Here is a 14,223-nt window from a genome sequence, read left to right on the forward strand (position 1 = left end):
AAATGACCATCTTTTCACAAGAACTTTAATATAATTACAGCGTATCAAAATAAATATATTTTTATACATTCAGAAATGAAAGTTCACTTAAGATGAAGAGAGGAAATGTCAAAAGAGTACAACAGATTCAGCTATAAAAGGTTGTTTACAGAAATAATTGTAATATAATTTAAGATGTCCAAATTACTGCTAAATTCTTAATTTTAAAACTGGAAGCTCTCTCACATTAATATTACTATTTCTTTTAACATATGATACAGGTTATGCAAAATATGAAGTCATAACCATATATACCAGCACTTTAACTAAACAAAATACAGAAAATATTCCATAAAGATACTTTCCACCATGGTATTTGATGAATGTTTACATTTCTTACTGCTTTTTTCTGGTCTTAAGTTACCTTTTAAGTTTGAATAAGTGAATTTTGGTGTTATCCAATGGAGCTTTTTCAAATTTTGTAGACATCTGTATTTTTGTATGTAAATTAAAATATAACTGGTGCCAGAATTTTAAATTGTTTGGATTAATATAAATGTTTAATTTTATACAAATTTTGTATTGTGCATGCCATAATTTTCTTTAACATATGTAATTTCATTTAAGGTACAATTGTTTTTTGGTAGCCCATTGTGCTTAGTGTCATGTTATTGGGGATTAGCAAAAACAGGTGTAAATGGTCATAGTAATATTTTATTAAGATAAGTGATGTAATTTCTATGCAATTCCTGAATTATTTTGTATAAACAGACGTTTTGTATTGAAATGTGACTTTATTCAACAATTTGTACACTTAGTATTTTCTAGTCAGAAAAAGAGGCTTTCCAGCTAATGTCCTATGCTCTTTGTAAAGTTCATCTGATAAGTTAGTGAATGTAGCTTTTTGAAATGCCACCACATTCTTATGCTTATTGATTTCATATCTGGAATGCTGCTTACAATTGAATCTAGATTAAATCTATGAGGAAAAAGATGTTTCTGCTTTATGTACGTTGAGGGCCAGAACTCTTGTCTTTTTGTAGTTTAATGTTAGTCAAAATGTTTTGAGGAAAGGAGAGGCATTTTAAAGTATTATATAAGAAAGAAATGCTGGTGTTCAGGTTTCATTAGTCTCTCTGTAGAGGCTGTAGAACCAACGCTTTGCCAACCAGCTAAAGAGGGAAGATAAGAAGCAAAATGAGTCAAAAATATGAAACGGGCCAGTACAAATATTAAGTGTCTTGACTTAAAACACTAACCCAGTGGTGATCTGCATTCCTCAACAGCATAAGATAAACAGGTATGTAATATCCATGTTGTTTATTTAGCAGATGGTTGTCCTTTCTAAAGGCAGTTAACTCCGTAAAGTTAAGTTGAATGTTAATAGGCAGATGGCCTAAAAATAAATGTATACTCTTCTAGAGAACTTCATATATTATGTGTGTAATAAATAGGTAGTAATTCACTAATACAGGCTGAATACTGCAGTTGCTACATAAAGATTCCATTGACAAAAGGGTCATTCTGTTTGTGGTTAGAACTTCATGACTGAGCCGTGTGTTCTGTGAAAGGAACAGTATCCCCATGTATTTGTTTTGGCATTACTGCAGTATTCACTTCAGAAGGGTTTTAAATCTCTTAAATTTTCTGCCCATAAAACTTTTATCCAGTGTGCTACATATACTAAAAAAATTCTATTTATTAAATACTCATTTCCCCCATTAGTAACATTGTAGAGCCCTTTTCGAAATAAAACAAGAATGATGAGTCTCTGCTCTGATTTTGGTCTCCCTGAGAAATGTGATGTTAGCAGAAAAATGTCTGTTCTAGGTATCAATTGATAACTCCATAAATTCAACCACAAATGTTTTCCTAACTAGAAATTAGTTGTATAACTTTTTCAGAAACTCACAGCGGAGAAAACTGGACAAGAAGTTTGTTGGCCTCTGTGCTGGAAGAAGGCGGGGGTGGGAGGGGGGAATTGTGCCTTGATTTTTGCCAGCTATCAGGCTTGGAAGTGCTTCTTTGCCAGCTCTGTATATTAGACAAATAGGCTGCTGTACTGATAAGCCAGTATATAGGAACATTCCCATATTAATTTCAATATGGAAAAATCCATAAATATAGTTTTGAGTTGACAATGACAAACTGGAAATGTGTAAGATATAGCTTAGAAAACTTTGGTTCAGAAAACTAACATAACCTTTACATGATTAGCTCTAGTAAGTCAATAGAACTCCTCCCAAATAAGGTTTCCAGGATCAGGCCTTTGCTGTGACAACACTTCAAATTGTTGTTGCTTTTAGAGAAGAAGGAAAAACATAGTGAATTCCTGACCCCCCAGTGAAGACCAGCAAAACTCCTATTGACCTCAGAGGTTAAGGATTTTTACCCTTGAAATCTTGGGGAAGAGGATAAAGCACAAAACTTCTCTGGCCATGAGTACATTCATTATCACAGGGCAGAATTCAGCCACAATGATCAAGCTAAAATTCCTGTTGAGATGGTTACCATCAAGTGTACATCCTAGTCTCAGTTCGATATTTATATTTTATCTAATCACAATCCAAATAGCCATGGGTATTTTTAAGAGATGTTGGCACTGACTTTCTAGGTAGTTTTATGGTGAACATTATCATGTATCAGCATATTTGACAGAATTATGTAAGTAAGCTTCCATGTCTTTTCCTATTCTCCTTTACTAGCATGGCGGGGGTGCATGGGAGGAGTATACTGTGGAAATGCTGTTGCAAAGAGAGATTTGCATTGTGCTGAAGGCAGTGACGTAATTGTTCAGTACCTTCTGAGAGAATTTTATGTCTGAGGAAATGTCTGAGAAAGTTGGCCTGGATTTGAGCTGACAATTTAGAGATGGAAAGTTCTATATCCCATAACTAGCCTCTTGAGCTTTCCAGTTCCTTCCTGTGGAGCACTCCTCCCACTTCCTAATCTCCGTAGATTTAACCTACAGCACCTAGTAGGGAAAACTACGAACGGACATGAAAATCTTGAGCACCATACTAATGACAGTTACCTTAAAATCCAGTACCATGCTCCTACATTTTGCAAGTGCACATTTCATATGTGCCCATATGCACTCAATTTCCATACCAAAGCCCAGTCCCTAGCTCATGAATGATTATCTGACCAATTCTCTAGTCATTTTCACTAGCCTGTGAGCCACTTATGTAATATAACTATTCCAAATGTATATTGTTAAAACCTTTTTCACATTATATTCTCTTCTGTGTGAACATAATGTATGTAATGTTAGGGATTTACTGGGTAATTACAACCTCTAGTAGGGCTCATCTCATCTCATATTTGCCATTTGGACTATTTCTAATTCTCTTTCTGCTCTATTGCTGCAAGCAGCAGTCATTAAAATAGAGGAAAGGGTAGCAACTGCCCTACCTGTAATGGGTTAAGCAGTTCATATAAGCTAGTTGGCACCTGACCAGAAGGACCAATGAGGAAAGAAGATGCTTTCAAATCTGGGGTGGCCAGGGAGGAGAAGGATTTGTTTGTTTGTTCTCTTTTGTTGTTCCCTCTCTGGACAGAAGGAGAAGCCAAGCAGGTACAATATCTCCTGAAACTATACCTGGAATAATCCATCTAAAACCACAGAAATTATAAGTAGGGCAAGGAAATGTGTTAGGTTCTCTTTTGTTTTGGGCTTGTGAATTTCCCTATGCTACAAAAGTAGTTTTTATTCCTGTTTTTGTAACTCTGAAATTGAGCCCAGAGGGGAATCTTCTGTGTTTTTAAATCTTTTTATTACCTGTAAAGTTACCTTCCATCCTGATTTTGCAGGTGTGATTTTACTTTTTTCTTATTTTAAGAACCTGATTGATTTCAGTTTTCTGAAGACAAAGGGTCTGGTCTGGGCTGTGCTCACATTGCTAAGGCAATTGTTTGGTATATTAGTCTCAAGCCTCCCCAGGAAAGGGGGTGAAGGGACTTGGGGGGTATAGGGATTCCAAGTGATCCTTCGTTGAATTTTTGTGTAAATCACTTGCTGGTGTCAGCAATACTGTCCAAGGACAAGGAAAAAAATTTGTGCCTTGGAAGTTTTAACCTAAACTGATAGAATATAAGATGGGGGGGTCTTTCATGTGGTTCCCTACATCTGTAGCCCAGAGTTCAGATGGGGGTGGAGGGAGAAGCCTGACAGATGCAAGGATATGAGGGAATTAATTCAGAGATGCTTTTACAAAGTTGCTTTAAAAAAAAAACTGGCATGAAGACAAATATATACTGAGCAATTAATTGCTGGTGTAATTCTACTGAAGCTGATAAAGTAACAGCAGTGACTATTTTGCCATTTATTTTTGAGATCCAGCAGAACCAGTGTGGTAACACAGGTCAAAGAATAAAACCCTGTAAAATCTAATGGCATACTTGACTAAATCACTAGCATTAAAATGCTGGCTGGGTTATTGCCCTATATTGCTGCTGATTTAGATAAGCAGACCTATTTTGTCCCTTTATAAACTCGCTTGCTGTATTATGTTGCATCTGTGATGTTCACTTGCAGATAAAGGGCCTGATTTCAAAGTGCTGAACCTGCAGAATTTCAGTAGATTTCAGTCAGAAATGCAGGTGTTCAGCATCTCTCACAATCAGGCACCAAGTCATTTGACAGTTTACTCAGGGCAGCAGATCAGGACCTGGAGGACAAATAGGTCGGGTACACCTAGTTTGTAAATGCCACCCGGACTTAGGTAGGAGCTAAGCACCAAGCAGCTTAGACAGTTTTGTGCATGCACTTTGACAGAAATTTAGGAACCAGGGACTTTATTAGCAGAAACTTAGGTGTCTAGGAAAGTACCTAAACCTTTGTGGATCTAGCTCTGAGCCTTTCTCGAATGTGTGGTTCCACACCCTCCTCTTTATGTTGAGCCATCCACTTGATAAATTGTACTTGCAACTGAGACTTGCTCTCATGACCACACATACTTTATCATTGAAAGCGCAGAAAATGTCACTTGTTACTTACAAGGTTACTGTAATTATTAAGGTAAAATCTTCTACTAATTGAAATGTTCAGACTACATGATCTGTTTCACACTTGTAACCTTTTGTCAAATTGGAACTGGTTGCTGATATAGTGACAACACTTTCTAAAGAGGTGGCAGGTCAAATAAGGAAAGTTTTTCTGTTGCCCCAAGCAATAATGTAAATACAGTTAGGTAACCAGGAGGCCACTGACTAATGATACATGATAAGCTGTTTTACTGGGCAAATAAAAGGATGAAGTATGACTTTAGATAGTCATAGCTATCACTTAGAAGGTGATAACTTTTTGCTTACCTGATAAAAACTGAAATATGGTCAAATGAATACATATACTTCAGATGCCTGATATACAAAGCTGAAAGTCAAGTACATATGAACAGCCATACTGCGTCAGACCAAAGGCTGATCCAGCACAGTATCCTGTCTACCAACATGGCCAATGCCAGGTGCCCCAGAGGAATGAACCTAACAAGTAATGATCAAGTGATCTCTCTCTTGCCATCCATCTCCACCCTCTGAAAAACAGAGGCTAGGGCCACCCTTCCTTACCCATCCTGGCTAATAGCCAGTAATAGACTTAATCTCCATGCATTTATCTAGTTCTCTTTTAAACCCTGTTACAGTCCTAGCCTTCACAACCTCTCCAGGCAAGGAATTCTACAGATTGACTGTGTGCTGTGTGAAGAAGAACTTTCTTTTATTTGTTTTAAACCTGCCCATCAATTTCAGGTGGTGGCCCCTAGTTCTTATATTATGGGAACAAGTAAATAACTTTTCCTTATTCACTTTCTCTACCCCGCTCATGATTTTATGTACATCTATCATATCCCCCCTTAGTCTCCTCTTTTCCAAGTTTAAAAAGTCCTAGCCCCTTTAACCTCTCCTCGTATGGGACCTGTTTCCACGGAGAAGTACTCTCAGCCCTATCCTCTTGTGTATTGATTTGATAAGCAGCTGCCTAATTTGGTGACTCGTATTGCAAGTTACAACACCCATTGACTTCACTGAGTCTTGGGGACTGTCATCAACTCACAGGATTAGATCCTTCCTTGCTGTTTAAGAAAGGAAGAGCCAGATCTTCAGCTGATATAAATCAGCATAGCTCCATTAAAATCCATTTCATCCTGTTTCTAAGGATGAGACTTTCAGTTAATATCACTATAAGCAAGAACACACAATGTTCAAAAGAATGATTTTATAGAAACTATAGTATAAGAAAAATGATATAAAGCAAGTATATGTGAAATTCGTTTTCTTTTAATGTGTGGTTATGTTTAATATAAAATTATTTTGTCATCTTATTTAAAACAAAACATGTTCTCAGCTTACATACAGAAATTGCACCAATTGAACTACATGTGGATTCTAAATTGATTTAGTTTAATGGGTGCAACAATTGTGTAGATATAAACTGATGTAAGAATGTCCACACAGAAGACTTGAATTGTTAGCCATATTGATTTAGTACCAGATTTGAATAAATTGGTGCAATTTGTGTGCATAGACCAGTGTGACTGTCACTTTTGTCCTCAACCTCAATGAAGACAATGGCAACATTCCATTGACTTCAGAGGAAGCAGGACCAGACCCCAAGCTTACCAAGCAGAGATTACTTCTTCACATGTTAATACTTGAATTGTGGTGTAGTCGGACAATGAAAATTGTAACTATAAATCATTAGCAAAGGAGTACATTGTCATGTTTCTGGTGTACATTGCTGAATATCCTGTTTTTCCTTTGGCATAGCATTTCAGTTTCAATGTTGAACGTACACCCCTCAGTGGCCAAAAGAAGCTATTGCAGTTATCAAGGAAATTATGTGTAGTTAAGAACTTACACAATACTATGTTTAAATAAGAAAATCTTTATTCCTCTTAGTGTTCCCTGCAATTAACAGGCCAATGTGTTAAGTTTGCTCTATTTGACTTTCTAGAAACCATTTCAATATCAGTAGAAAAATTATTTTGAATGTTGCAGAACAGCAGCAAGTTTTGTTTTGTTTTTGTGGTGACTGTTTACTAGGTGCTGTTATAGAGGTGGATATTTTATCAGGTACAATACTCGTTGACGTGAAGCAATGTCTTTTAATGGACCAGCTTCCGACAAGCTTTCACAGAACTCTTCAATGTCTGTTTAAACTCCCAAGTTAGTCTCCCTCACCATCACAACAGGCGCTCTATGCTTGTCACAGGCATCACAGGTTCCATGATTTTCTACAACCTGTGTGACTCCTGCAAGGGCCAGTGTAGTTGACCCCAGCGCCGCCCAAGCACATGCTTCCAGGGCCAGCCACGCCAGCCTCTGCTCGAGCGGCCCCAGCAGTGTTCCTGGGGCCGCCAGCAGGGGCAGGCGTGTTCTGCTGGCCCCTAAAGCCGGTGCCTCTGGACCCGGGCGGCTCCCATCCCCGCAGTGCCCCCTAGCTATGCTCCCAAGCAGTAGCCCCCTTAGACGTCCCGCTCAGGGACTATCACGGCGACAGCAACCTCGCGGTGGCACGGCCGGTAGTGCACAGCTAGCGGCTATCGCTGCTTCAGAAGAAAACAAACCCTCCGCCACCCCCTAGCTCCATAGCGACGGGCTCTGGAGGCGTTCGGGGGCTACAAGAGCGTCTCGCTCAATCTATGTAACCGCCCCCGCCCCCGCGAGGCTGCTCTCGCCTCACCCGCAATACCCAACCCAGAGCCGCTGTCACAGCGCTTTAGGGCCACCCCAAGCTCCGGGCCAATCAGGCGCGCGCACTGCCGGCGGGGACCGTTGGGATTCGCTCTGCGTCTCGCTACGGAGGCGGAGCCTGGGCCCGAACCGCTGCTAAGCAACGGGGTTTCCCTTTACACAACAGCCCCTCCCCTTCCCGTCGGCGACTGGGCCCCGGGGGAGCTGGCAGGAGCTTGCGTGGGAGCGGAGCCCCCGAGCCGGGAGGAACCGCAGATATGGGCAGCGAGCAGGTGAGGGGGACGGGCCTTGGGAGCGACCTCCCCACGCCTACTCAGCGGCTTCCATCGCCGCCCTGCCTCATGCCCCACACAGCAACCCCCCAGCCCTGACCCCGACGGACCTCCCCTGCCCCCCGCAGCAACTCCCGGCCCCACACTGACCGCCCGGCCTCCCCCCCACAGCAACCCCTCCCCCACACTGACCACCCGGCCTCCCCCCCCATAGCAACCCCTCCCCGACACTGACCGCCCGGCCTCCCCCCCACAGCAACCCCTCCCCCACACTGACCACCCGGCCTCCCCCCCCATAGCAACCCCTCCCCGACACTGACCGCCCGGCCTCCCCCCCACAGCAACCCCTCCCCCACACTGACCGCCCGGCCTCCCCCCCACAGCAACCCCTCCCCCACACTGACCACCCGGCCTCCCCCCCCATAGCAACCCCTCCCCGACACTGACCGCCCGGCCTCCCCCCCACAGCAACCCCTCCCCCACACTGACCACCCGGCCTCCCCCCCACAGCAACCCCTCCCCGACACTGACCACCCGGCCTCCCCCCCATAGTAACCCCTCCCCGACACTGGCCGCCCAGCCTCCCCCCCATAGTAACCCCTCCCCGACACTGACCGCCCGGCCTCCCCCCCACAGCAACCCCTCCCCGACACTGACCACCCAGCCTCCCCCCCATAGTAACCCCTCCCCGACACTGACCGCCCGGCCTCCCCCCCCATAGTAACCCCTCCCCGACACTGACCGCCCGGCCTCCCCCCCACAGCAACCCCTCCCCGACACTGACCACCCAGCCTCCCCCCCATAGTAACCCCTCCCCGACACTGGCCGCCCAGCCTCCCCCCCCATAGCAACCCCTCCCCCACACTGACCGCCCGGCCTCCCCCCCACAGCAACCCCTCCCCGACACTGACCGCCCGGCCTCCCCCCCCCACAGCAACCCCTCCCCGACACTGACCGCCCGGCCTCCCCCCCCCCCACAGCAACCCCTCCCCGACACTGACCGCCCGGCCTCCCCCCCCCACAGCAACCCCTCCCCCACACTGACCGCCCGGCCTCCCCCCCACAGCAACCCCTCCCCGACACTGACCGCCCGGCCTCCCCTCCCCACAGCAACCCCTCCCCGACACTGACCGCCCGGCCTCCCCCCCCCACAGCAACCCCCTCCCCGACACTGACCGCCCGGCCTCCCCCCCCCACAGCAACCCCTCCCCGACACTGACCGCCCGGCCTCCCCCCCCCACAGCAACCCCTCCCCGACACTGACCGCCCGGCCTCCCCCCCCCACAGCAACCCCTCCCCGACACTGACCGCCCGGCCTCCCCCCCCCACAGCAACCCCTCCCCGACACTGACCGCCCGGCCTCCCCCCCCCACAGCAACCCCTCCCCGACACTGACCGCCCGGCCTCCCCCCCCCCACAGCAACCCCTCCCCGACACTGACCGCCCGGCCTCCCCCCCCCCACAGCAACCCCTCCCCGACACTGACCGCCCGGCCTCCCCCCCATAGTAACCCCTCCCCCACACTGACCGCCCGGCCTCCCCCCCACAGCAACCCCTCCCCGACACTGACCGCCCGGCCTCCCCCCCACAGCAACCCCTCCCCCACACTGACCGCCCGGCCTCCCCCCCACAGCAACCCCTCCCCCACACTGACCGCCCGGCCTCCCCCCCCCCACAGCAACCCCTCCCCCACACTGACCGCCCGGCCTCCCCCCCCCCCACAGCAACCCCTCCCCGACACTGACCGCCCGGCCTCCCCCCCCCCACAGCAACCCCTCCCCGACACTGACCGCCCGGCCTCCCCCCCCCCACAGCAACCCCTCCCCCACACTGACCGCCCGGCCTCCCCCCCCCCCACAGCAACCCCTCCCCGACACTGACCGCCCGGCCCCCCCCCCCCACAGCAACCCCTCCCCGACACTGACCGCCCGGCCTCCCCCCCCCACAGCAACCCCTCCCCGACACTGACCGCCCGGCCTCCCCCCCCCACAGCAACCCCTCCCCGACACTGACCGCCCGGCCTCCCCCCCACAGCAACCCCTCCCCCACACTGACCGCCCGGCCTCCCCCCCACAGCAACCCCTCCCCGACACTGACCGCCCGGCCTCCCCCCAACAGCAACCCCTCCCCGACACTGACCGCCCGGCCTCCCCCCCACAGTAACCCCTCCCCCACACTGACCGCCCGGCCTCCCCCCCACAGCAACCCCTCCCCGACACTGACCGCCCGGCCTCCCCCCCACAGCAACCCCTCCCCGACACTGACCGCCCGGCCTCCCCCCCCATAGCAACCCCTCCCCCACACTGACCGCCCGGCCTCCCCCCCCCACAGCAACCCCTTCCCCACACTGCCTCCCTGCTCCGCTACAGCCACTGACCTCACACTCACCTGACTTCTCCTCTGACCCCAGAGCGACCCCCAGCCCGCACTGACCGACTGCCCCACCTCTCTCCCCCCCACAGCAACCCCTCCCCCACACTGCCCCCCTGCTCCGCTACAGCCACTGACCTCACCTGACTTCTTCTCTGACCCCAGAGCGACCCCCAGCCCACACTGACCGCTCGACCTGTACTGCTCTCCCCGACCACCAACGTAACACCTGGCCCCGCACTGGCCTCCTGCTTTACTGACTGCTGCCCTCCCCGGCCTCCCAGCTGCCCGCCTCCTGCGCCACACTGAGCTCCCTCACTGCCACTATGTTGCACTCCCCCAGCGTCCCTAGAGACAGCCCCGCACTGACCTGCCCCATCCTGCACTGACCTTCCTGTGCCAGCTACAGCTCTTTCCCTGCTTCATAATGACATCCCCTTACCTTCTCCCTACCCTCTGCTTCTGCACTGATTTCCCCTTCCACTCCACAATGATTTATGTCCCTGCTATTGCAATAACCTACTTCAGTGATCCCTTTGCTACCGTAATGACCTTGTTATTGCTGCTGCAGCCTCGAGGAACATATGTGCACACCACCGCTATTGTGGTGACCTCTTGTGCCCACTGCCAGCACCACTTGGCATTACTTTTACCTACTACTACCTTGTTCCCTTCATGCTCCTGTGTACGTACTGGTCACCGCCTCTATCTTTAAATCACTTCAGCCAGGCTTATATCACTCTCACTATCTCATTTATATCACAATACCCAAATGTGAGGAGATTTCAGTGCGTAATCAAATGTTGCCATGCTTCATCAGATTTTTTTTTAAAACAGAGTAAATGTGCCTGATATTTTACAAATAGAATAAGACATGTGCCCTACACCTAAAAGTTTAGGATAGGGAAGACAATGGGTACCAGTGGGAAAGAGCGAAGGGAGTTATAGCTATGGAGAACAAGGTGTTAAGGATTTAAGGAAGAGCGAAGAGGTGCTTGGTTTAGGGTTGTACACATAGCCCCTCATCCTGCAGAGATTTATGCATGGGCTTAACTTTACCAGTGTAAATAGTCCTAAAATCAATAGTACTGCTACTCACTGTGCAAAAGTTAAGTACATGCATAAGTCTTTGCAAGATCAGGACCACAGGGAGTATTGTTACCTCTTCCCCTCCACCTGGTAACTCCATATAAAACCTAGAGTGTTTGTTTTTCAAATAGCCTGATGATAGAATCATAGCAACATATGCAGAATTTGTGCATACTTTTGAACAGAGGAGGGCTTTCTTTTACTTCAGTATTTTGCTTATGTATGGTTTCAGGCTAGTTGTTACTTATATTTATGCTAATCTCACATACATAGGGGGTTTTCTTTTGAACTGGATGGAATTTTTTTATATTTTGTCTTAAGTAAACAGACTGGATTAAATTTTTTGAAATGACTTGTTTTTCCTCTCTGACATTTACTTAAACACGCATACTGTTTGAGTAACAGATCAGGTGGTATAACCATATTTGTTGAAGGAGACTTTCACATATTCATCTCATTAGTGGAAAGTTGATTGCAGGATGATATCCTCTTCTAGGAAAACAGAAGTGCAGTGTCTGCGCTCTGAATTCTTTAAAATGAGATATTCAAAAGTGATACAATCCTCCTTGAAGCTGTTCATATAATTTTAAAATTAGTTTTGAAATGTAAACATAAACTGACATTTTGTTTCTGTGTTGCTGTTCTCACAGGATTTTTAAGGGGCAGAGCTTTCTCTAAAGTCATTATAAAATGTATTATAAACTGCAGAAGCAAGTTCAACGGTAGCTTGGTACAGTTTGCTGCATATAGGGAATTCTTATATGAGGGAGGGAGCATGAACAGTTTAAGATTAAATTTATTTTCAGAATTATGCAGGGTATAAACACTGCATATGTAATGGAGTGCTGATTTGCAACTTCAGCTATGAATGTTAGCAGGTGGCTCCATAGTGAAATTATATACCTAAATAGCTGTTAAAGATCATCTTACACAATCAAGATTAAATAGAAAGATAACCCACATATTTAGGGACTTCTGGATAAGGAATAGTGAGGCATACATTTTTTTTCACTATAACTGCGCATTGGATTTAGCCCATGCATGGCACTGTCAGCACTTCTCTGGTGGCATTATCAGTTTAACTTTTTACATAAAAAAATATTCTGTACTACCTTGCTCTTTGTGTAATTATTTACACTGGTGGCAAGGTCCTGGAAAAGATGAAGATGGGCAGGACCTGGGTCTTCCTGATTGCCCCGGCATGGTCCAGGCAGCATTGGTACGGGACTCTCACGAGCCTGGTGGTCGTCCCGCCTCGGCCGTTACCCTCTTGCCTGGACCTGCTCTCTCAGGACCAGGGCCACCTCCTCCACCCCAACCTAGCGGCACTCCACCTCATGGTGTGGCTGCTCAATCATTAGGCCGGGAGGAAAGGATGTGCTTGGAAAGGGTTCAGTGTGTCCTCTTGGAAAGCAGTTGGCCCTCCACGCACTGAGCCTACTTAGCAAAGTGGTCTCAGTTTTCCTGATGAGTGGTTGAATGGAGTGTCTCCCCTGTGGCTGCCGCAATCCAGCTCATTTTGGACTACCTCCCTCACCTGGCGCCCTCGCCATCAAGGTGCACTTGGTGGCCATATCGGCCTTCCATTCGCCTGTGCAGGGGCACACGGTATTCTCCCATGCTATGACTGATTCCTCAAAGGATTGGATCGTCTCTTCCCTTACGTTAGGCCCCCGGTCCCACAGCGGGACCTGAACTTGGTGCTGGCCCAGCTGATGGGTCCCCCGTTTGAGCCGCTAGCTATTTGCTCCTAGTCACACCTCTCATGGAATGTAGCCTTCCTGGTAGCGATCCGAGGTCCCATACACAGTGTTCCATAAGGATAAGGTCCAGCTCCGCCCACATCCTTCGTTCCTTCTGAACGTGGTCTCAGCCTTCCACATAGATCAGGACATTTTCCTGCCGGTCCTGTGTCCCAAGCCCTATGTATCCAGTGAGGAGCGCCGCCTCCACTCGCTGCATGTGAGATAGGCTCTGGCTTTTTATCTGGAGCGGACTAAGCAGTTCAGGAAGTCTTTGCAGCTGTTCATCACCTTGGCTGAACACGTGAGGGATCGGCCAATCTCAACTCAGTGACTCTCCAACTGGATCACCTCGTCCATCCGTACCTGTTATGACCTGGTGGGAGTCCCTCCGCTGTCAGTTGTGAGGGCACACTTGACTAGGGTGTAAGCCTCATCAGCTGCCTTTTTAGCCCATGTCCCCATTCAGGACATTTGCTGGGCTGCCACATGGTCTTCAGTTCACACATTCGCCTCGCATTATGCGATCGTCTCCCAGACCAGGGAAGATCCTGGGTTCAGCAGGGCTGTGGTCCGTCCCGAGAATTTGTGAACTCCTATCCACCTCCAACAGATATAGCCTGGAATCACCCATTGTGGAATACACATGAGCAATCACTTGAAGAAGAAAAGACAGTTACCTTTTCCATAATTGGTGTTCTTCAAGATGTGTTGCTCATGTCTATTCCACATCCCACCCTCTTTCCCCTGTCGGAGTTGTCTGGCAAGAAGGAACTGAGGGTGGGGGGAGCGTGCAGCGCCTCTTATACCGCAGCATGGAGGCGCTTCTCCATGGGTTGCTAGGGGTGCTCTGCTATGGGTGCTGCTCGGGGAAAAACTTCAGACACAGGTGTACGGGGTGAGCAAGCACACCATTGTGGAATAGACACGAGCAACACATCCTGAAGAACACCAGTTACGGAAAAGGTAACTGTCTTTCCCCACACAAAACTTATGGGAGAAGAATCTGCAGTAACTTGTGCTGATTTCATAATGCAGAGGGGTAACTTCCTTCATGGAGGTTCCTGTAGATGGAGGAG

At 47.8% G+C, this 14,223-nt stretch overlaps 1 protein-coding gene across 8 annotated transcripts in view; it reads left to right on the forward strand.

Moving 5' to 3' along the window:
- Positions 1 to 7,833: 7,833 nt before the first annotated feature.
- Positions 7,834 to 14,223, forward strand: part of DNAH7 (dynein axonemal heavy chain 7) — a 275,290-nt gene continuing 268,900 nt past the window's right edge. For all 8 annotated transcript variants that reach the window (XM_050969448.1, XM_050969447.1, XM_050969454.1 and 5 more), the window contains exon 1: positions 7,834 to 7,943. In XM_050969448.1, the coding sequence (XP_050825405.1) occupies positions 7,929 to 7,943 (15 nt within the window). In that variant the 5' untranslated portion in view covers positions 7,834 to 7,928. The remainder of the gene's footprint in view (positions 7,944 to 14,223) is intronic.

The sequence above is a fragment of the Gopherus flavomarginatus genome, chromosome 10 (assembly GCF_025201925.1).
Source record: "Gopherus flavomarginatus isolate rGopFla2 chromosome 10, rGopFla2.mat.asm, whole genome shotgun sequence".
Taxonomy (NCBI): domain Eukaryota; kingdom Metazoa; phylum Chordata; order Testudines; family Testudinidae; genus Gopherus; species Gopherus flavomarginatus.